The sequence below is a fragment of the Squalius cephalus genome, assembly GCF_949319135.1.
Source record: "Squalius cephalus genome assembly, chromosome: 13".
NCBI classification, from domain to species: Eukaryota; Metazoa; Chordata; class Actinopteri; order Cypriniformes; family Leuciscidae; genus Squalius; species Squalius cephalus.
In genome coordinates, this window is record NC_137134.1 from 15814604 (window position 1) to 15838948 (window position 24345).

General features: G+C 39.7%; 1 protein-coding gene across 1 annotated transcript; it reads right to left on the reverse strand.

Annotated features, from left to right (window-relative positions):
* Positions 1–509: 509 nt before the first annotated feature.
* On the reverse strand, positions 510–23805 carry LOC307169600 (uncharacterized protein; the record flags this gene model as incomplete). The annotated part of the gene is made up of 13 exons (XM_079890331.1): positions 510–776; positions 852–998; positions 14676–14773; positions 15873–15972; positions 16109–16249; positions 16338–16562; positions 16651–16761; positions 20641–20698; positions 21009–21096; positions 22321–22611; positions 22702–22819; positions 22986–23247; positions 23513–23805. 13 exons carry the CDS (start codon positions 23803–23805, stop codon positions 510–512), a joined length of 2199 nt encoding a protein of 732 aa, XP_079746457.1.
* Between the last annotated feature and the right edge of the window lie 540 nt (positions 23806–24345).

Sequence of the window (24345 nt, forward strand, 5' to 3'; positions counted from 1 at the left end):
ACTTTGAAATGTTGCTGTTTTAATGAATATAAAAGTTGGGTGACCCTCCCCCTAGACTAAAAAAAAGTTGGATGACCCTCCCCTCAACAAAGAATAAAAAGACATGACCCTCCCCTATTTTCCTCCGGTGGCCCCTTCCATAAATACCGAACGGTCCCTTACAGGTCAGAAGTCAGACTGGATCAGAACATTTCAGAATATTTATCCAGTTCCATCTGGTTGAAGATGAATCATGTGACATTAAAGACTAGAGAAATGATGCTGAAAAGATATATTTTAATAATAATATAATTGTAATAAAATATATTTACTGTTTTTATTGTATTTTTGATTAAATAAAATGCATCCTTAGCGAGCATAGGATAATTCTTTCAAAGCATAAAAAAATCTAACCATCTATATTAAGCATTGAATTTTGAAGTATTTTGTGAGGCATAAGCATCTCCTGCCCTGAAGCCCTATCCCCGTTACCTGCTTGATTCAGTCTCTACCCGGACATTCTAGGTCCCTCAGGGCGAGCCGGCAGATTCCTCTCGTAGCTCCATGTTTAAACGTCTATTTAGTTGGTTTCCTGCTTGATTCACTCTGTTGCCATTGTCCTGGCGTATTTGTAGTGGCTGTGGGGCATCACCCCCTTCCGGGATGTCCTCACGCTCCCTTAGTTGAGGAGCTTGGCGCTGTCCTACCGCAGGAGGCGGCGGGTCCACTCTCCAGCCCATCCGGGGCAAGCGTACTGCTTGATGTATAGCTGCCTGAGCACCTCCATACATAGACACCTGAGAGGAGCAAAGATGAGTATGTTTTTTTTAACCAATAAGATATTTAACAAGTTTTCTGTTCCCAGCACTTACAAAGATGGCTAATGCAATAGTAAGCAGCACAGGTATCTGGAGAGTGACTGGTAGATCCTTCAACAGCGCTCTCAGGAACTCACTGATGCCCTCCCCAATTTGCTTCAAGGGATCTGTGATGAAGCTGGTTATGGTGACCGTGATAGCCTGAAATAAATAAAAAAAGCCAAACAATTCTTATCAATGCATTTCATTGTATCTTTTATTACAGCTCTGATAACCGCTTTTGAAACTGTAAAAAAAAAAAAAAAAAAATATATATATATATATATATATATATATATATATATATATATATATATATATATATATAATTAATAAATTAAAATAAATAATTAAAAAAATAATAAATATAATGTATAGTTTCATTGTCTTGTTTAGTTTCTAGTCATAGTTTGCTGTCACTGTTTTACCTGTGTTCATCTAGCACTGTGTATTTAATGCTGCCCTCACATGCTATTGGAAATGTCCTACTTTCCACTTCTGAAGTCATGATTATGAGCTCAACGCATTCAAGTGCTTTGTTGTCGGAAAGAACAGGAATCATAGAGGACATCAGGTTTGTTCTTTCTTGCTTATTTATTGGGAATTTTTCTATTAAAGTCAAAATTATATTTAGAATCCCATTCATTGACAACCATTAATGTTCACAACCCTAAGATAGTCAGCTTGCTGGCAACTCTGGAATTTTGGTCAAATACAGGCTATTTTCGCTGTTTATAAAACATTCAATACACTGCCATTATAACGCTCGGAAGCATCAGGGTGTTTATTAATATAACTCTGATTGTATTCGTCTGAAAGAATGTCATACACATATGATGGCTTGAGAGTGAGTAAATCATGGGCTAATGTTCATTTTAAAGTGAACTACTCCTTTAAAGGGGTGGTTGAATATGATTTCACTTTTCTAACTTTAGTTAGTGTGTAATGTTGCTGTTCGAGCATAAACAACATCTGCAAAGTTACAACGCTCAAAGTTCAAAGCAAAGGAAGATATTTGCTTTTAAAGAAATAATAATGCTAAATCATAAAACAGATGTGTGTACAATAACATTAAGATGAGAACTGAGAACTGGATATCACTGCACAAGGAAACCTACTTTGAAGGGGATAGCAGCCAGATTTAAATGGGGTAAAGTTTTGGATTTTATAGACACACTGAACTTTTTTATATTGCACTCTGAACATATTTCAGGCACAGCAATTTTCCTTGCTTTAAGCCCTGTCAGTAGTTGTTATTTGGATATATTTGTCAAATAAGAAAGGAAGGATTATAATTCAACATGAGGCTATTGCACCCATAAAAAAACCTAGTCTAAATTAGCAGAAACCATACCATAACTTTATCTCCCAAATTGGTACTTTCGACTATTATGCCAACACTGCAACTCGTGTGTGTGTTTATGTAGTGTAGCTTTCTAGTGCTCTTTTAGTTATCATATTGTGCATTTCAGGAGAGACACTAAGCGCAGACAAGTGGATGATGTCCATGGAAGGAACAATTGTGATGGGGCCCCACAACAGTCTTTTGAATGGAGTGGCTGCAACCTTCGCTGCTTAGGCAAGGCAAGGCAAGGCAAGGCAAGTTTATTTATATAGCACATGTTATACACAATGGCAATTCAAAGTGCTTTACATAGAAGAAATTAAAATAATAAAAAGAAATAAGAATAATTAAAACAGTTTAGAAAAATAAAATAAAATACAATACAGTACAAACAGTCGGACGAACAGTGGCACAGTGCTCATTCAGTAAATGCACAGCTAAACAGAAGTGTTTTGAGTCTGGATTTGAAAGTGACTACTGTAGGAGCACATCTGATCTGATCTCTTCTGGAAGCTGGTTCCAGCTGCGGCTGGCATAATAGCTAAAAGCGGACTCGCCATGCTTAGAGTGAACCCTTGGTATTTCTAGCTGATGTGATCCTAATGATCTGAGTGATCTGTTGGGTTTATATTCAGTGAGCATATCTGCAATATATTGAGGTCCTAGGCCATTGAATGATTTATATACCAGTAATACAGTTTTTCTCGATTGCTTAAACACATTTCTTGAAACTATGCCTCGTATTCTCAAAACTATAAACACAAATCCATAACGTCTCACCCAATTCCCCAAACATCCTATTTTCAGGTCAAAATGAAGCTCTATACTCAAAACCATTCACTCTTGCTGAAAAACCTAACTTTGCCCTCAGACAGGACACACAAGCCCTCAAAATCACACACACTACAACATAGTCTAAGACACTGGTGCAATAAATTCAAAACAACATTTCCAAAACCGGTAAGTTATGTTGCTTGTGGTTCCCCCCCTCACAAACCTTTTCACATGATGAACACAAAAGACACAACCAGTGGATACATTGGCACATTTTTATTCATACACAGAAAACACACACACACAAAAACATTTTTTTTTCCTGTTTTACTCTTTTTTTTTTTACTCTCTCCTCTACATTTTTTTTATATTTACTTACAGTAAGATGTGTGTGACCAACATATGACAGTAAAAGAGCACACACAAACCATATTCTAATATGGAATTCGAATTGTATTGGAATGGTAAAGAGTGTTGGGACGTAACAGGAGGGCCTCCATTCAAGGATACAATATGATGGACACATCTAAGAATGTTCCACATATGGTTGAAATACCTAGAAAGATAACATTCTGGGAGTCAAGACTATAAAGGAGAAAGGAAGCCCTCCCTTCACTGTCACACTCTGCAGCCACTCTGTCTGACTGTACGACTGCTGGCCTTTTCTTGCAAGAAAATAAACCTCATCAAAGACTATTGGAAATGTTTGTCTCTTATTCCGTGATATAATTTTGTTTGACACCACTCCTCCCTGAAGGTTCTCGAGGCGACGGTAAAGCGACTCAAATTTGGCCTTACTCGTAGCCCAGCCTCCCTCATAGTCATACCATTGACGAAGACATGGGCAACTAGAGTGGCTTGAATTTCATCTGAGACTGCTTGTCTTTTTGTTCTTGCCCTTCCTCCTCCTCATTCTTATCCCTCTTCCTTCATGTCTTTCTGGATCCATTGTTCCAAAACGCAAAAAAATGATTTGGGCCCTTTTATATATCTATTGAAGGTTCTGATTGATGTGTGTTAAATTTTGACTCTTAGTGTTTCCACTTGGGTAATTGTGTGCTAACTGAGCTGAAGCTGTGCTGACTTGAGTGAACAATTTTGAATGCTAGTGCTTTCTAAATGACAACATGGTCTAAGCAATGAGAAATGAAGGGATTTGTGTGTAGCTTCCTGCAGGATCAGCTTCCTGCTTTGCTACTGTTCGGACGCTTTTGCCTACTGCTCCGCACTTTGCTCTATCGCTTTCGTTATTATTACATTTTATCACCTAATTTTAACTTCAGTGAATCAGCACAGTGCTCAGAACGCTTGGATTACTATAAAAAAGCAGAATTATTTTCATTCCTTCAGAATTCACTGAAGCTTACATTCCGGCGGAAGAGAAAACATTCACAAGGATAAGAGAAAATGCGTCCTTTTGATTCTACTTGCTGTACTAACTGCCAAAAACTTTTACAAAGGATTACAGTTCTTGAAACAAAGCTAATGGTAGGATCAAACCAGACGGAACCCACAACAGAGTTTCATCATGGACAAATACAGCGCACAGCCGGTGAGTGTCATGAATTTAATGCTGCTCAACAGAACATACCTAGTGCAGAGAAACAAGCCGATCGACCTACAAACCGTTGGTACAAAGAGGGGGCAAAACCCAAAAATAGAGACATTAGACTCTCTCAGGCAAAAATAGTTTCATCTACACCATACACAGCTACAAGGATTACAAACACTGGTCGTCTTCCACAACCTATTCATCTTAAGAACAGATTTGAAGTATTATTGAATGAGGAATGCTCAAATTTGTTAAATGTGGATGAACACAGACAGCCAGGAGCTCACTCTGATACTAACAGGCGCTCAAGGTCAAGCAGACAGCGGCACTCAGCTCAGAGCGCAGCCGAGGTCAAAACATTGATAGTTGGGGACTCTACGATCAGAGATATCAGCTCGAAAGATACAACTACATGCTGCCTTCCACAAGCAACAACCTCTGACGTAAACAGAGAAATTCAAAACATTTTGATGAAACATAAGACTGCAAATCGACTCATCATTCATGTGGGGAAGAATGATATCCATAAAGAGCAGTCAGAACAGCTTAAGAAGGATTTCAATGAACTTTTTGAAACACTCAAAAGACTGAAAGTACAAACATTCATCAGTGGACCACTCCCAGCAAGAGGAAGTAACAGGTTCTCACGGTTGCTTGGGCTTAATTCATGGCTGCAAAAAACCTGTAATATAAAAGGAGTGAACTTCATAGACAACTTTAATCTTTTATGGAATCAGAGGCCACTGTTTCAACAAAATGACCATCTTCCAAACAAACTGGGTTCAAGAGTGCTAAAGGACAATATCCTTTTCTCCCTTCATCATCCTTCTGCCAATCCAATCAACCAGAATGGCACACACTCACCTGGACACAGTTTGAATGACCACAGGACTTCACTTCAGGACTTGAATGGACATGCGGCTGACACATCTCACAAAGACAATGATAACACCATGCAGCCAAAACAACTTCTGCTCACGGACACAACTTCAGCTGAGCCCTGCCCACTGAGCTCACCAGAGTCAGACTGTGACATATTAGAAATGTCACAAGATTCAGCTCCCAAGGACAGCATATTACAGCCTCGAATAACAACAGATTCAGCACCCAAGAATGACCAGGGAAGCCAGGACAGCATATTACAGCCTCCAATAACAACAGATTCAGCACCCAAGAATGACCAGGGAAGCCAGGACAGTACATTACAGCCACCAGTAACAACAGATTCAGCACCCAAACACGACCAGGAAAGCCAAGACAGCATATTACAGCCTCCATTAACACCACAGCCACTCTCACCGCTATCACTATCTCCTACATCCCCATTGATGTGTTTCTCAGAGAAAATGGAAAAACTAGTGTATGCTGGAACCCAATTCGCTGGAAGCCCCCAGATATCAACCAGAAAAACATCACTACCACCAAAGTCTATGAGCGCAGCTCGCCCTCTCCCCCCTCCCCCTCTTCCTCCTCCTCGAGCATTAAGGCCCCTTCCACAACGCCAGGGCCCACAACTTCCACCGTCTGCTCGAGGTGTTACAAAATCAACCGATACCAGCTCCAAGTGATTTGTGCCGGGTCCCCGCTGTGATAACAGTAACTTTCTCAAATGTTTACAGAACAAGCGGGAACCCAGTGTTCCTGTATCATCTGTTCATTCACATGTTAGAAAGTCTAAGGCCTTTAAAAGCCGTACAGCAAACCCATCTAATCTGGTGCCTATCACACGACAAACTAAGATTGTGGACACAAAAAGCAAGACTGTTAAGTTAGCACTTTTAAACATCCGCTCACTTAAAAATAAATCACTTCTAGTCAATGACTTTATAAGCACATACAACCTGGACTTTATATTTCTAAATGAAACTTGGCTAAAAGACAGCTGCAGTGCAACAATCCTCAATGAAACATCTCCTCCGAACTTTACCTTTATGAGTGTCTCCAGAGCTGGAAGGAGAGGTGGGGGTGTAGCTGCTCTTTTTAAAGATGTCTATCAATGTAAGCAAATATCATTTGGTAATTACCCGTCTTTCGAATATCTGGGTATTGTGTTAAAAGGTGCTCCACGGATTTTACTTATCACTATTTACAGGCCTCCAAAATACTCTTCAGCCTTTGCTGAAGACTTTACAGAACTGTTATCAATAATTTCCTCAGAGTTTGACAGTTTCACTATTGCTGGAGATTTTAACATTCACATAGATAATGCAGAAAATAATATGGCAAAAGAAATCAATACTGTTTTAAAAACTTTTGATCTGATTCAACATGTACATGGGCCCACACACAATCGTGGACACACTCTAGATTTACTTATCAGTAAGGGTCTAAACATTTCATTGAATGATATTAAGGATGTCGCACTCTCTGATCATTACTGTATTTTCTTTGATTTATTGATCTCTCCTGCCATTGAAGTTAGATCTGTGTCTGTCAAGAAGAGATGCCTAAATGAGAACACTAGTGTACTATTTATGAAGGCCATATCCCTAAGACCGAGCATATCTGCTGACTCGGTTGATTCTCTCCTTGATTCTTTTAACTCGAAGGTTAAAAATGTAATTGATGATATTGCTCCTGTGAAAGTCAGGAAGAATGGTAAACAAAAAGCACCTTGGAGAAACTCAACAGCAGTGCAAATTATGAAAAGACAATGCAGAAAATCAGAGCGCATGTGGCGAAAGACAAAACTTGTAATCCACTATAACATCTATAGAGACACCATTCGTGCTTTCAATATGGAACTAGGCAAAGCTAGACAGACTTCCTTCTCCAATATCATAAACAGAAACCTAAATAATACTCGAAATCTCTTCGCTACTGTCGACAGACTAACAAATCCCCCAAGCCAGATTCCCAGTGAAATGCTCTCAGAGAACAAGTGCAGTGAGTTTGCTTCCTTTTTCTCTGAGAAAATCAATAATATTAGAAAGGTGATCAGCACATCCTTGAGTTGCGCTGGGGTCAGTCAGATCAGACTACAACCTGAGAAAGTAGTTACTATGTCTGATTTTGAAGAAATTGATGGCAAAATTCTGAAAGAAACCGTTCAGCACCTTAAAACATCAACCTGCGCCCTTGACACACTTCCCACATCTTTTTTTAAAAGTGTGTTAGACTGTTTAGAAGCAGATCTCCTAGAAGTGGTAAATGCCTCACTTTTCTATGGAAGTTTTCCAAACTCCCTTAAAACTGCTGTTGTCAAACCCCTCCTGAAAAAGAGCAATCTGGATAAGACTATATTAAGCAACTATAGACCGATCTCAAATCTTCCTTTCACAGGCAAAATCATTGAAAAAGTTGTCTTCAACCAGCTGAACAAATTCTTAAACTCAAATGGATACTTTGATAATTTTCAATCTGGCTTCCGACCGCACCACAGCACAGAGACAGCGCTCATTAAGATAATAAACGATATTCGCTTAAATACGGATTCAGGCAAATTATCAGTGCTGGTTCTACTCGACCTCAGTGCTGCATTTGACACTGTCGATCATAACATACTTCTTGACAGGCTGGAAAACTGGGTGGGGTTTTCTGGGACAGTTCTAAAATGGTTCAGGTCATACTTAGATGGGAGAGGTTATTATGTGAGTATAGGTGAACATAAGTCTGAGTGGACGCCCATGACATGCGGAGTCCCTCAAGGCTCAATTCTTGCGCCACTCCTGTTCAACCTGTACATGCTCCCAATGAGCCAAATAATGAGAAAGAACCAAATCTCTTACCACAGCTATGCAGACGACACACAGATCTATTTAGCCCTATCGCCTAATGATTACAGCCCCATTGACTCTCTGCTTCAATGCATTGATGAAGTCAACAGTTGGATGTGCCAAAACTTTCTACAGTTAAACAAAGACAAAACTGAAATCATTGTGTTTGGAAACAAAGATGAAGTTCTCAAGGTGAACGCATACCTTCACTCTAAAGGTCAAACAACTAAAAATCAGGTCAAGAATCTTGGTGTGTCTTTAGAGTCAGACCTTAGTTTCAATAGTCATGTCAAAGCAATAACTAAATCAGCATACTATCATCTGAAAAATATTGCAAGAATTAGATGCTTTGTTTCCAGTCAAGACTTAGAAAAACTAGTGCATGCTTTCATCACCAGCAGGGTGGATTATTGTAATGGACTCCTCACTGGCCTTCCCAAAAAGACCATAAGACATTTGCAGCTCATACAGAACGCTGCAGCCAGGATTCTTAGCAGAACCAGAAAATATGATCATATCACACCAGTACTCAGGTCATTACACTGGCTGCCAGTTACTTATAGGATTGATTTTAAAGTATTATTACTAGTATATAAATCATTTAATGGCCTAGGACCTCAATACATTGCAGATATGCTCACGGAATACAAACCCAACAGATTACTCAGATCATTAGGATCACATCAGCTAGAAGTTCCAAGAGTTCACTCTAAGCAAGGAGAGTCCGCTTTTAGCTATTATGCCAGCCGCAGCTGGAACCAGCTTCCAGAGGAGATCAGATGTGCTCCTACAGTAGACACTTTCAAATCCAGACTCAAAACACTTCTGTTTAACTTTGCATTTAATGAATGAGCACTGTGTCACTGTTTGTCCGACTGTTTATCCTGTGTCTTATTTTAGTCTTTATTCTAAACAGTTTTAATTATTTTTAGTTCTTTCTTGTTTCTTTATTTTAAACTGTTCTTTATTCTAAACTGTTTTAATTATTTGTAGTTCTTTCTCGTTTCTTTATTTTAAACTCTTTTGTATATTCTTATTTCTTCTGATTATTTTTAGTATGTAAAGCACTTTGAATTACCATTGTGTATGAAATGTGCTATATAAATAAACTTGCCTTGCCTTGCCTTGTAGAGTTTTGCAGTGAGAGTTCAACAAATCTGACTCATGTGTCAAAACAGGGAATAGTGTTTATAGTTTAGTGAAATGGGTGTGCTTTTTGATAAATGGCGTTATGGTTTTGAAATTTTAGTTCAAAAGCCTGGTTATAGTGTTTAAGCAATCGAGAAAAACTGTAATACTTTAAAATCAGTCCTAAATTTAACTGGGAGCCAGTGTAAGGACTGAGGACTGGTGTGATATGTTCATATTTTCTGGTTCTGCTCAGCGTTCTGTATGAGCTGCAAATGTCTTATGGTCTTTTTGGGAAGGCCAGTGAGGAGTCCATTACAATAATCCACCCTGCTGGTGATGAAAGCATGAACAAGTTTCTCTAAGTCTTGTCTGGAAACAAAGCATCTAATTCTTGCAATATTTTTTGATAGTATGCTGATTTAGTTATTGCTTTGACATGACTACTGAAACTAAGGTGTGACTCTAGTGACACACCAAGATTCCTGACTTGATGTTTAGTTGTTTGACCCCTAGAGTGAAGGTATGCGTTCACCTTGAGAACTTCATCTTTGTTTCCAAACGCAATGACTTCAGTTTTGTCTTTGTTTAACTGAAGAAAGTTTTGACACATCCAACTGTTGACTTCATCAATGCATTGGCACAGGGAGTCAATGGGCTTGTAATCGCCAGGCGATAGGGCTAAGTAGAGCTGTGTGTCGTCTGCATAGCTGTGGTAAGCAATTTGGTTCTTTCTCATTATTTGGCTCATTGGGAGCATATACAGGTTGAACAGAAGTGGCACAAGAATTGAGCCTTGAGGGACTCCGCATGTCATGGATGTCCACTCAGACTTATGGTCACCTATACTCACATAATAACCTCTCCCATCTAAGTATGACCTGAACCATTTTAGGACTATCCCAGAAAGCCCCACCCAGTTTTCCAGCCTGTCAAGAAGTATGTTGTAATCGACAGTGTCAAATGCAGCACTGAGGTCGAGTAGTACCAGCACTGATAATTTGCCTGAATCAGTATTTAAGCGAATATCGTTTATTATCTTTATGAGCGCTGTCTCTGTGCTGTGGTGCGGTCGGAAACCAGACTGAAAATTGTCAAAGGATCCATTCAAGCTCAAGAATTTGTTCAGCTGATTGAAGACAACTTTTTCAATGATCTTGCTTATGAAAGGAAGATTTGAGATCGGTCTATAGTTGCTTAATATGGTCTTATCCAGATTGCTCTTTTTCAGGAGGGGCTTGACAACTGCAGTTTTCAGGGAGTTTGGAAAACTCCCAGAGAGAAGTGAAGCATTTACTACTTCTAGAAGATATGCTTCTAAACTGTTTAACACACTTTTGAAAAAAGATGTGGGAAGTGTGTCAAGAGTGCAGGTTGATGTTTTAAGGTGCTGTACGGTTTTGCCATCAATTTCTTTGAAGTCAGACATAGTAACTACTTTCTCAGGTCTGATCTGTCTGACCTCAGAGCAACTCAAGGATGTGCTGATCACCTTTCTGATATTATTGATTTTCTCAGAGAAGAAAGAAGCAAACTCACTGCACTTGCTGTCTGAGAGCATTTCACTGGGAATCTGGCTTGGGGGGTTTGTCAGTCTCTCTACAGTAGCAAAAAGAGTGCGTGTGTTGTTTAAATTACTGTTTATAATATTTGAGAAGAAAGTCTGTCTAGCTTTGCCTAGTTCCATATTGAAAGCATGGATGCAGTCTTTGTAGATGTTATAATGGACTACAAGTTTAGTCTTCCGCCACATGCGCTCTGCTTTTCTGCATTGTCTTTTCATATTTTGCACTGCTGTTGAGTTTCTCCAAGGTGCGTTATTCTTCCTGACTTTCACAGGAGCAATATCATCAATTATACCTTTAACTTTTGAGTTAAAAGAATCAAGGAGAAAATCAACAGAGTCAGCAGATATGCTTGGTGTTAAGGATATAGCCTTCATAAATAGTACACTAGTGTTCTCATTTAAGCATCTCTTCTTGACAGACACAGATTTAGCTTCAATGGCAGGAGAGATCAATATATCAAAGAAAATACAGAAATGATCAGACAGTGCTACATCCTTAATAACAATCGATGAAATGTTTAGACCCTTACTGATAAGTAAATCTAGAGTGTGTCCACGATTGTGTGTGGGTCCATGTACATGCTGAGTCAGATCAAAAGTTTTTAAAACAGTTTTGATTTCTTTTGCCATATTGGTTTCTGCATTATCTATGTGGATTAGGGGTGGGAATCTTTTACCATCTCACGATTCGATTCGATTCCGATTCTTGAGGCCACGATTCGATTCAAAATCGATTTTCGATTCAAAAAGATTTTCGATTCAAAACAATTCGATTTTATTCATAATGATTTCTAATCAGGTTTCTGATCATGATCTACTCTCATCTGCTTTGCAATACAGAATGACAAACGGAGACATTAAAGTGTCTTTTTCACATTTATTAAGTTCAATTCTCAGGGAAGTGCCTTTTATCAAAAAGTATTTTTACTTGGTACTTTTAAAGCAAAGTATTTATGATGACCCATAACGAACTTACTTCCAATACTTCCTATATTAATTGTATTAATAAAACAAATGGAAGTGATTTGGCAAGTCAACTGTAAGGTTACATTTGCCAGCATATGTCCCAACATTGCTGAGAACCAACAGGAAAATAAATGTGTGCCTGTACTAGCAGCGTACTTGTAGTAAATTAATACAAACTTCAGCATATTCTGAATAATAGACTTCTAACCAACATCCTCTTGTTATTTCCAAAGAGCAATATAATCCTTCAGACAAAAAAAAACATTTTGCTGTAGCAAATTCACAAACAGTTTTCGTTCAAAAATATAGAATTATGTACCAGAAGCTATCATAACCTATAATGCTTGTGGACTTATGCATATTCTGAATAATTAGTAACATACAAAGTCGCTAAATAATAAAGAGTTATGACTTGAAATGTTTGCTGTATACCACAATCAAAAATAGCAAAGAAAGTGAATGAACATTCTGCAGAGAGTAACTTACAGTCAAAATGTTTTTTTGGCAAACTTTTTGTGACTGGCATTGCACATATTGCATACAGATCAGATCGGTTTACACAGCATATTGATGTGAAAACTAAACAATACAGAAATTAGCTCTCATACAAAAAAATACTAAATAGATCACAATGAAATTGCCAATGTTCCATACGTTAGCTTTTAACGAAGAGGGTGCCGTTCGGATTTGGCGCTCAGCCATCATGCGTCTGTTATGTGCACGCCACAGACTGTCCGCGCACTGCAGGTCCGCTTCAGAGTTCCGCCTTTTGCGTTCCGTCAATGTTACGTTATTAGATTTTTTTTTTTTTTTTTTTGAAAATCGATTTTTGACATTTGTGAATCGATTCAGAATCGTCCACGTCCCGAATCGCGATTCATCTAAGAATCGATTTTTTCCCCCACCCCTAATGTTGATGTTAAAATCTCCAGCAATGGCAAAACAGTCAAACTTGTAAAACTTGGTAATTGTTGATAACAGTTCTGTAAAGTCCTCAGCAAAGGCTGGAGAGTATTTTAGAGGCCTGTAAATAATGATAAGTAAAATGCGTGGAGCACCTTTTAACACAATACCCAGATATTCGCAAGAAGGGTAATTCCCAAATGATATTTGCTTACATTGATAGATATCTTTAAAAAGAGCAGCTAGACCCCCACCTCTCTTAACAGCTCTGCAGACACTCATAAAAGTAAAGTTAGGAGGGGCTGCTTCATTGAGGACTGTTGCACTGCAGCTGTCTTCTAGCCAGATTTCATTTAGAAGCATAAAATCCAGGTTGTTTGTGGTTATTAAGTCGTTGACTTGAAGTGATTTATTTTTAAGTGAGCGAATGTTTAAAAGTGCTAACTTTACAGTCTTACTTTTTGTCCCCACATCAATTTTAGTTTGACGTGTAATAGGCACCAGATTAGTTGGGTTTGCTGTACGGCTATTGAAGGCCTTAGACTTTCTATCTTGTAATAGAACAGCAATAGAGAAAGATACAGATGGTAACCAACCAGAATGCCTATTACCGCCGCGCCAGGCGCCGCGGCAAAACTACCGCGGCAAAAATAAACCAGTCGCATTTCAAAGTCATTCGCGAAATGACCGCCAGGTGGCGCAAAGGGATATTGTGCAAAACAGCAGCAATTGCTGCATTTTTTTTTCCAATTGCCGTAAGTGGGGTTAATGTCAATTAACAGTAAGGATGAAATACTAAAACTATGGTAAACAGAATAGAACATTTTTAAGGGCCAGAAAAATAGAATAACAAGTTAAACATAGAGACGATAACAATATAACCTGTATTTCATATTGTTGGCCTAGACGTCGGTGGGCGACAAGCCTATTCCCCGGGGAGCAGTGCGATAAAACACACACACACACACACACACAAATAAATTTAATACCCAAAATAACAAACAAAAGTAAATTATGTGCAATGAAGCTGATTATTTGTAGGCTACTATTCTATTGAGGAATGAGTCGAATGAAGAGAACAAACATTGGAACGTTTGGGCTCATCGCAACGAGTCCAATCTTGGCCGAGTGGTAGAACTTACGTGTTGATCATTTTGATGACACGGGTTCAAATCCCGAACCAACTTGGACTACTATAATTTTTATATTAGCCTATTAATGCATTTTATAGCCTATTATTGATGCAGAGAGATTTGTCTAGTTCTAAAACTGTTGCACCATATTTTTTTTTTTTTTTTGCTTATATTTATAAAATAAAATTACCATGCATTTCCATTTTACACTAAGGAAAAATGCTTTTCTTAATTAGTATTTTTGTTTTGTTTCCAGTCCAAATATCTAAAAATTCTTAAATCAAGAAGCATTTACTAGAGAAGTAAAATTACATAATAAATTCTATTTTGTTTTAAGATAAAAAGAAAGTAATTTAAGTAATTTTTGCTTAAAACAAGCAAAATTATCTGCCAATGGGGTAAGAAAAAAAATCGAATGGAAAACAGGAAAAAAAAATCTTAATTCAAATGGAAACCAAGATTTTTTTTCCCAGAGCTTCCCATTGGTAAATAATTGTAATATTTACGATCATTTCAATAGCATGTGAAATAGAATTCATTTGTAACATTAGCAAAATCTTTACTGTCACTTTTGATCAGTTTAATGCATTCCTGCTGAATATTTTCATTCATAATACTAATTTAAAAAATTGCATCTGATTAATCAGAAATGGAACATACTAATATTTAACACCATCAGCAATATCCATTGTCAGTTGACCTCTAGTCTCCTATCAAATTCAAGTTTAAGTCATTGGAAATTAAAAGATACAAACCTTAGTTGGAGGCACAAGCAAAATGGGGTTCACCAATAGGACCTCGTAATATTTTTTGCAAGGATCATCTTGAACAGTAAATGTCCGTCTGTACCACTCTGAATCAACAAAGAATTACAACAGTTCATCACAAAATAATAATCATGTCATTTTGTCATTTAGAAACAGTTCAAATCTGACAGTTCAAAAGGTTCATAAAGAGATTGTAAAATAAATCCATATAGATCTAGAAGTTTAAACAAATGTCTTCTGAAGAAGAGACTTGATCGCTCATCACTTTATATGATGAACACATTTAATTCATGCTTTTAGTCACATAAACGCTATCAGCGAACATATATTTAGTACATCAATAACGGTCAATGAAGCTCAAGCATAAGAACCAAAAAATGGTTTGTTCTTGCGCTTCAAGCAAGTATAAGCTCTATGTTTGCTGATCAATGTGAATAAAAGCCTAAATTCAATCTATTCATAATATAAAGCAACCGTGTCTGTTCAGAAAACTTGGATTAAACTGCTTGATTCATATAGATTTATTTTACGATCTCTTAATAAACAATTTGAAGCATCAGCGTTTTGGGTAAATACTCAAATCTCTCAGATTTTACAAAAAAGATCTTAATTTGTGTTTCGAAGAAGAACAAAAGTCTTATGGGTTTGGAACGACATGAGGGTGAGTAATAACTGACAGATTTTACATTTTTAAAGGAGCTGTATGTAAGAAATGTATTTCAATTAATCATAAAATGGCCCTGATATGTCACTAGACATTAAGAAATCATGTTCATTTCAAATACTTATATCACTGACAACAGTAGTCCGGCCAGGATATTGTCATTTAAAAGTGAAGTTGCAGCCCTCAACTGATGTTGATGTTGTCATGTTGTGTTTTGGCCTGATGCGCCACCCTCCACCTATCTACCAATCACGAAGTCAGTAGTGTTTCGGCATCCGGGTTGCCAGCTCTGCTCTAGTTACCACAGCTGCAGCTCCTTGTAGCAGCCTATGTTCCTGCTGGATCCTGCAGCCTATCTGGCAACCTCGAGTCAGGGGGGAGGGGGAGGGGATACACTGCTCTACATTAATTTGAAAGTGATTGCAGTACCAGTTTTGGCCACAATCTTACATACAGCTCCTTTAAGTAAACTAACCCTAAAAAAATCTAAATTTGGGGAATTTGTTCCTTTAGCAGCTCACCTAATAAACTGTCCTTCCAGTCCAGTTCTTTCAGCCCAGTGCATTTGCCACTGAAGCTCTCCACTTCCACAATGTTCTTCTTGTGTTCCGCAAAGGCAACCTAGCCAAAGTTTTTATTTACTTTTTTTTTTACTCTTGAACACACATATTTATGCTTTATTCTCTTCATTGTCCTCTGTTCAATACAAATAGCAAAAAATGTGATGGACAGTCGACAGTATTACAAAAATGATTACCATATAAAGATGGAGCCAGTTCCAGATCAAGCTAATAAAAAAGCAAACAGCAAACATTCTCCTGAACTGGACAGACCAGGACACCACAGACCAGAGTTCAGTGCAGATGACGGCTACGACAATCAGAACAATCAAAGAAACCTGTAGACAAAATACAGCACATATCCATTTATTAATATTATATAATTATTTAATCGTTTATCTCTAAAAGGCTTATACAAAAACTGACCCTCAGGGCTGTATCAGCATCCACATAAAACATGTCTTCGAAACGGCACTTCCAGGCTTCATGGTTGTGGCGTTTGAATTTGACCAGAATTTGACTGAGCGCCTCATCCATGGCTCCTGTGGTCCAGTCGTTCTCTTCATTCAAAAGCTTCTGGATCTCTGCCAGCGATTGCTTGGATAGCTTTACCTCGGCGTCATAGTGCATGGCTGTTTTTACATCATCAGGCTAAAGATTTTAAAACAGCACAAATTGGGAAACCTTTAGCGATGTAGAGTAATATTGATTTAATTACCTGGATAAAACAGTCACATACCAGGCCAAGTTTTGAAGTTTCTTCAAGGAGCTTGGAAAGGAATCGCTTGAATAATGGAAAACATACTGGCTTTGAAGAGGTGGCGGTCCCCTTCTTTTTGTGTTCATCAAACTAAAACAGAGAGGTAGCAGCATGAAATAATATAATGTAAACAAACCCAAAGTATGGCAGAACAAATAAAGGGGATGGGCTGAATAAAAATGCACATTCACACTCTCACAGTAGATGGCGCTCATGGAACAGCAGAAAAGCAGACTTTACCCCGGTAAGTTAACCCCCGTAAACAAAGGGCTGGTTTACTCTTGGCATTAATATGCGACCTGATGTTGTCCATATACATACTGAAGAAAACAAGTGTAAACACATTTGTGTGTCTTGGGGGTATTCCAGAAAACAGGTTATCAGAGCCAGCGCCAGGACACACAAAACGGTGGGCATTCATAATTCTTGACGGGGCCATGTTTGGGGGTTAAAAGTAGGCAACTGAATCTCCTATTTAAAATTGTATCATATATTGCTGCCATGATAACCATTTCAAATTTTTACATGCTTTCTTCTCTTTTCCATTTTTGTTCACTGAGGTGGAGCTGCGATGAAATATTGTTCTTGTTAATACTTTCCAGCATTTCAGTAATAAAAGTGTAGGCCTACATCTTACATACGGTGCTCGGCAGTGATCAAAAAGGATTTAAACAGTGGATTTTGAATCTCTTCTTGTAAACTCAGAGATGTGGATTCAGACGGCAATTAAATTACCACACGACCTGTTTGTCAAAAAACAGTATAGGTACTAATTTGGCCAGAGATTTTTACGCGTGTTGGGTGAGAAAAAACACTGACATTATGGATTCGGACGGCACTAAAATCACAGACTTACCCCTATATTTAAAATACCGTAAGAGCCCATGAGAAACAATTAGCAAAGTAATCTTTTAGTTTAGACTGGAGTGAGGTGAAAACAGAAAAAAAAAGTGCAAAGCAAGTTGTTGTTAGATATAGCTGCTAATTGTATTCAATTGTATATGTAGAAAATTAGATATTGGTTAAAATAAACTTTTTAATGGTACTTTTTTATTCTACTTTTTGAAATTGATATGATTATATACCGTCAAGCAAAGAAGGATTTTATCGTACAAAGCTATGAAATCCAGTGGTAAAATCACAGCTTTAAAAAAAAAAAAAAAGAGGGTAAGAAAGGATGACAGTCCGTCGGCCACCACTGAAGACCAATTTTGACCCAGGAAAAACAATAATTTTGACCCCTTAGCAAACAAGCGATTGCGCCTCCGGAAAAATGCAGTTGGGTTGTCGAGGTCAAAACACAACACTATATGAGCTGTGAATTAGGGTGGTCCTTATTTTTAAAGTCTCCAATTGTCATGCTCTTAACCCTTCGAATTGTTCCTTTATAAAATAAAATACAGCATGCCAATTTTTATGGCAGTAACATAATAATTACTGGTAGCTCAATAGCTTTAAACTTTCTGAGATTTTGATGATTTTCGTAAAAACAGATCATTTGATTTGGTATTGTACCTGGCTAGTAAAATTCCAAAAAAATCTCCATAAAAGCATCTAATGCACCATATATTCCTAAATATGTATTTTAGATACATATCTCAGTTTACTTATTGTAGAAACTAAATCCAAATGAATCCATCCATGACCCGGTTTAGCAGATTTACCTTTCCTGGTGGAATCAATACATATTTCTATTGATGATCACCTGGTTATTGTTTGGGTTTAGAGCACATTTTTTGGTTTAAAAAATTACATTACGTTCCTTGAAATTGACCCGGAACTTTGGCCAAATCAAGCAGATTATCAGGAGGCACAGGCAACCATGCAATGAAAGTAGTCAATGATCACACCGAGAGAGGAGTGGCTCTGATTCAAGAATAAAATGGCTCTCTCACACACTCTGAAGAACAGTTGCAGTTTCTCCTTCATGTGGTGGAAGATCACCGACGGATCTATCCAGACTGCAAAAAGTCAACACTGACTGCTGAGCATCAGAAATGAGGGATTGTTGAAAACTATGTGCTTTTTTGAGATTGTTGTCATTGCTGTCATGTCAGTGTTGCTCTGATTTCAATAAAATGTAGTGTATTTGCAGCAACTTTTAATATTACTTACATATCACAATAACGCCGCACAGCTTAACATAGGCAATCTTCCACATGATTGAGCTACCTCTAAATAGCATTTTTTTTGTCAACATTTTTTGCATATTTCTAATTTTGAAGTTAAAAGGAACAGTTTAAAAGGTTAAGACACTAACATTTTGCAAAAAATATTTTAATAATAAACTTATAAATAATGTTATGTCATTTTTTTACTCTTACACTGAATGTTTGGATTTTGTGAAGGTATGGATCATTTTTGATTAATATTTAATCACTGCTCATTCTGTGTGATGGTAAGTGCTGTGCACCTCGCGTTTTCGAACCTGAAAAACACGTTAGGTGTGATCGGGGCCTGAGGGGGACAGTCAGGTGCAATACCAGTTTTTATCTGATCTTTGTTGACAGATTTTTTTTATTTTTTTATCTCATCTCTTTCTTTTAATTCGAAATGTAATGTATTCCTGTGATCAAATAAATCTTTCTAGTATGCTGATTTGCTGTTCAAGAAATATTTCTTATCATCAATTTTGAAATCAGTTGTGCTGCTTAATATTTTTGTGGAAACCATGATACCATTCAAACATTTGTTGTAAGATTAAAAATAGAAATTAATAATTTGATTTATCAAGCATGCATTAAATTGAGCAAAGAAGACATTTAAATTTTTTACAAAAGATTTCTGTTTAATAAATGCTTTAATAACCTGTATATGCTCCCAATGAGCCAAATAATGAAAATTAACCAAATTGCTTACCACAGCTATGCAGACAACACACAGCTCTACTTAGCCCTATATCGCCTAATGACTACAGCCCCATTGACTCCCTGTGCCAATGCATTGATGAAGTCAACAGTTGGATGTGTCAAAACTTTCTACAGTTAAACAAAGACAAAACTGAAGTCATTGCGTTTGGAAACAAAGATGAAGTTCTCAAGGTGAATGCATACCTTCACTCTAGGGGTCAAACAATTAAACATCAAGTCAGGAATGTTGGTGTGTCACTAGAGTCACACCTTAGTTTCAGTAGTCATGTCAAAGCAATAACTAAATCATCATCTGAAAAATATTGCAAGAATTAGATGCTTTGTTTCCAGACAAGACTTAGAGAAACTTGTGCATGCTTTCATCACCAGCAGGGTGGATTATTGTAATGGACTCCTCACTGGCCTTCCCAAAAAGACCATAAGACAGTTGCAGCTCATACAGAACGCTGAGCAGAACCAGAAAATATGAACATATCACACCAGTCCTCAGTCCTTACACTGGCTCCCAGTTAAATTTAGGATTGATTTTAAAGTATTATTACTGGTATATAAATCATTCAATGGCCTAGAACCTCAATACATTGCAGATATGCTCACTGAATATAAACCCAACAGATCACTCAGATCATTAGGATCACATCAGCTAGAAATACCAAGGGTTCACTCTAAGCATGGCGAGTCTGCTTTTAGCTATTATGCCAGCCGCAGCTGGAACCAGCTTCCAGAGGAGATCAGACGTGCTCCTACAGTAATCACATTCAAATCCAGACTCAAAACACTTCTGTTTAGCTGTGCATTTACTGAATGAGCACTGTGCCACTGTTCGCCCGACTGTTTGGCTACGGTATTTTATTTTTCTAAACTGTTTTAATTATTCTTATTTATTTGTATTATTTTTATTGCTTCTATGTAAAGCACTTTGAATTCCCATTGTGTATGAAATGTGCTATATAAATAAACTTGCCTTGCCTAATAAATTTAATAAATAGCACATCCCGAGCAGAACAACGGTTCGCTGACATTTTACAATGAAATGTTTCAATGGAGTCTATTTACACTGAAAACAAAATTATGAAGAATTGAATAAAAGAGTTTTTACCACTGTGGGTTTTCTCGTTGCTCGTTCATCATCTTCCTGCTGGATATATGCATTTGCACTAACAAACAGACAACAAAAAATAAGGAATCTACAGAATCCAAACAACGAACAGCCTGTCATCTTAATCCGACACTGGAACCGACAACAATAAGAAAACTCAGACTTCCTGTTTTTATTGTTGTTTTTTTAAATATCAAATATGCAAGCCCACACACTAGTGATTTGTCGTTCGCGAATGAGCTGATTCGTCGCCTCCCGCTCGGGGAGAGCCGAATCTTCAGGCGCAGGCAGGGGCGGGGCAGAGCCTCGAACAGATCATGTTCATGTTCTATCGTGTTTATTCTTCTAACAAGTTTGTTCAGTTGTACCCTAACTGATGAAAAGAAGATGTAGTGTAGCTTTTTCTCAACAAACAGAAAAAGAAGTTGTGACACCATTGCCAGATGTTCTCCAGTCCTAAAAGTAAAAAAAAAAAAAAAAAAAAAAATATTAAGTTGTTTTAATGGAGAGTCAGGTCAGCTTATGTTCTGCATGATTTAAAATAGTGATGGGCTACTCTGGCATCCTCAGCATCCACTGTCCTGCAGATTTAGCTCCAACATCAAACCCACCTGCCTATAATTGTCTATAAGTAAACCTGAAGACTTTGGTTAAAAAATGTAGGTGTGCTTGATTAGGGTTGGAGGAAAACAATAGGTTACTGTCGTAACCCCGGTTCTCTGAAACATCTCGTTTCGAGATCCACCTATGGGAAGGGCATCCGTACCTGACCTCTGCAGAAGCATCCAATTGCACCAAGTCTGGCTAGACAGACAGAAGCGCGCAGCCAATGCCAGGTAAGGCCACACCCCTTACCTAGGCATATAACTTCTCCGCGCGCTGCTATTCCTCAGTAAGTATATTCGCTTCTCGTGCGGCAAGCGGGGCAACGCTGGTGGATCTCTCCACTCGATGTTTCAGAGAACCGGGGTTACGACAGTAACCTATTGTTCCCTTTCATCATCTCGTTTCGAGATCCACCTATGGGAGAGACATGGACAGCTCCCCGATTGCCCAATACACTCACAGTGAGGTTCTGAAGGCCAGAGAAGGACGGTCACCTCAGAGAGGCGGTGCCTGACACACCCCACAAACATGACCCTGCAAGGATGACGCCACGCTAAACTGCTGTGGACAAGCAGGGCATGAAACATGAATGAGACACATACATGATAACGGCCCCCACACCACCAATGCACATAGCTAAACCCAAGAAGGAATGCAAATGCTTGGTGACAGGAATGAACATGACCAGCCGGCCTATTCACTCCTCGTTGGTTAACCCAACGGGGCTGTGGGAAAGGGCTAAGAGGACCCTACCCCTAGGACCGAGTGTGCCACCGAGGTTCTGGTGACATCCAACCGGTAGTAACGCTCAAAGGTATGAGGAGAGGCCCAACTGGCCACGGAGCAGATGTCCTGCAGTGGCACTCCTCTGAACAAAGCCCAAGAGGCGGCTAAGCCCCTGCTCTGATGCCCCCTGGGGGCTGCACTCCCTTGCTTCATAAGCGTATAGCGTCCACAAGCCAATGTGAGAGGCATTGCTTTGAAATGGGACTCCCCTTGTGCGGAAAGGGAAACCCTATCTCCACTTAGGGAGAATTTGGCACGAGGGGTGAACCGAGAGTGCATGTAGCTCACTGACCCGTTTAGCAGATGCCAAGGCCAAGAGCAAAGCTGTCTTGAGGGACAGCAGCTTAAGGGAAATACTCCCCAGAGGCTCAAAAGATACAGAGGCCACGCTTCCAGCACCATGGAGAGGTCCCACTCTGGAACAGATCTCCTGATGACCGGCAAAGAGCGGCGTGCACCCTTCATAAAACTGCGGGATAGAGGGTGTGACGGTGGAGCCCACAAAACCCACATGACAGGCTGAAATCGCAGCCAGGTAGACCTTAATGGTGGAAAAGGACCTGCCTCTTTCCATGAGGTCTTGCATGAAACACAAAATATCAGGCACCGAGCACTGATAAGATGTGAGACCACGCCCATCACACCACCCTTCGAACACTTGCCACTTACAGCCATATAGGGATCGTGTGGAAACGGCCCTGGCATTCTGAGTAGTGGCTATTACACGTGGCGGGAGCCCCAGTGCATTTAGGTTCGTCCTCTCACGGGCCAGGCCCAGAGAGCCACCCTGTCGGATGGGGGTGGTAAATTTCCCCGTTGGCTTGGGACAGTATGTCCGTGCGAGGGGGGAGGCGCCATGGCTCGGCGTATAACAGAGGGATTATCTCTGCCAGCCACGGGGCTTTGGGCCACCTGGGTGCTATCAGAATGAGAGACAGGTCGTGCTCTCTCACCCTGGCCAGTGTGAAAATATCAGGCACAGGGGAGGAAAAGCATACAGCAGCACTTTGGGCCATGGGTGGGCCAGTGCGTCTGCCCCGAGGGGCGCGTCCATGTCCTTTAGCGAGAAGAACATAGGACAATGGTGGTTTTCGCGCGAGGCGAAAAAATCTACGGCTGCCTGTCCAAATCTCATCCATAGCATCTTCACTATCTGCGGGTGAAGACGCCAATCTCCGTAGATTGGGTTTCCCCTCGATAGCTGATCCGGTGCCTCTGTTCAGAATGCCCAGAACATGAGTCACTCGTAAATGACAGAAAAACCTGTCTGCTCCACATCAAAAGCCTGTAAGCTAGAGCGTGGAGTTTCGACGAGCGCATGCCGCCCTGACGGTTGATATAAGCCACTGCCGTGGTATTATTGCACCGTACTAGAACGGGATGTCCCCGCAGGCGAGGCAGAAAATGATTCAGAGCTTTCCAATTAGTAAAAGCTCTAAATATTTAATGTGCACTGAACGTAGTCTGCTCAGCCACAGACCGTTCAGCATTCTGCCTTCCTGGGTGGTTCCCCAGCCTGTTAAGGACGCATCTGTCATCACAACTTTCCGCATCGTAACCGTCCCAAGGGGGGTTCCCCGTGCGTAAAAGTTCTCGCTCTCCCAATGGCGCAGGGCCGCCGAGCAGGCGCGCGTCACCGTTACCGAGCGGCAGAGATCGTGAATCGGGCTGAAATGTAGTGACAAAACCCATTTCGTGAACGCTCTCATTCTCAGGAGACCCATTGGCACAACTTGGATAGATGAAGCCATGAGACCCTGCAGCCTGAGGCATGTGCGATATTGTACTCTCGCCCCTTCTCTGAACTGAGACAGACAGTCCATCAAGCGAGCGAACGCGCTCTTGAGAGAGACGACCTCGCATGGAGACTGAGTTCAATTCCAAGCCCAGGAAAATGACATTCTGACTGGGAGTCAGATTGTTTTTGCTCGCATTCACCTTGAACCCGAGGGATGTGATGTGCGCGAGCACCCGGCCGGTGACCAGCGACACCTTCTCCTTCGATTTGGCTATGATGAGCCAATCGTCTATGTAAATCAGAAATCTCAGCCCTGATAGTCTCAGGGGCGTCACGCCCGCCTCCGCACACCGACAGAAATTTCGGGGACTCAAACTGCGCCTGAACGGAACAAATGCCTTGATAGGCGAAACGTGGAGGGTAGATGCTTTATGTGAAAGAAAGCATCTTTCTGATCGACTGATGTGAACCAGTCGTTCTGCTTTATGGCACGGGCAAGAGAGCCTTGTGTCACATTCTGAAATTGTATTTTCTCAAATGTTTGTTCAACACTCGAAGGTCCAATATAGGGCGGG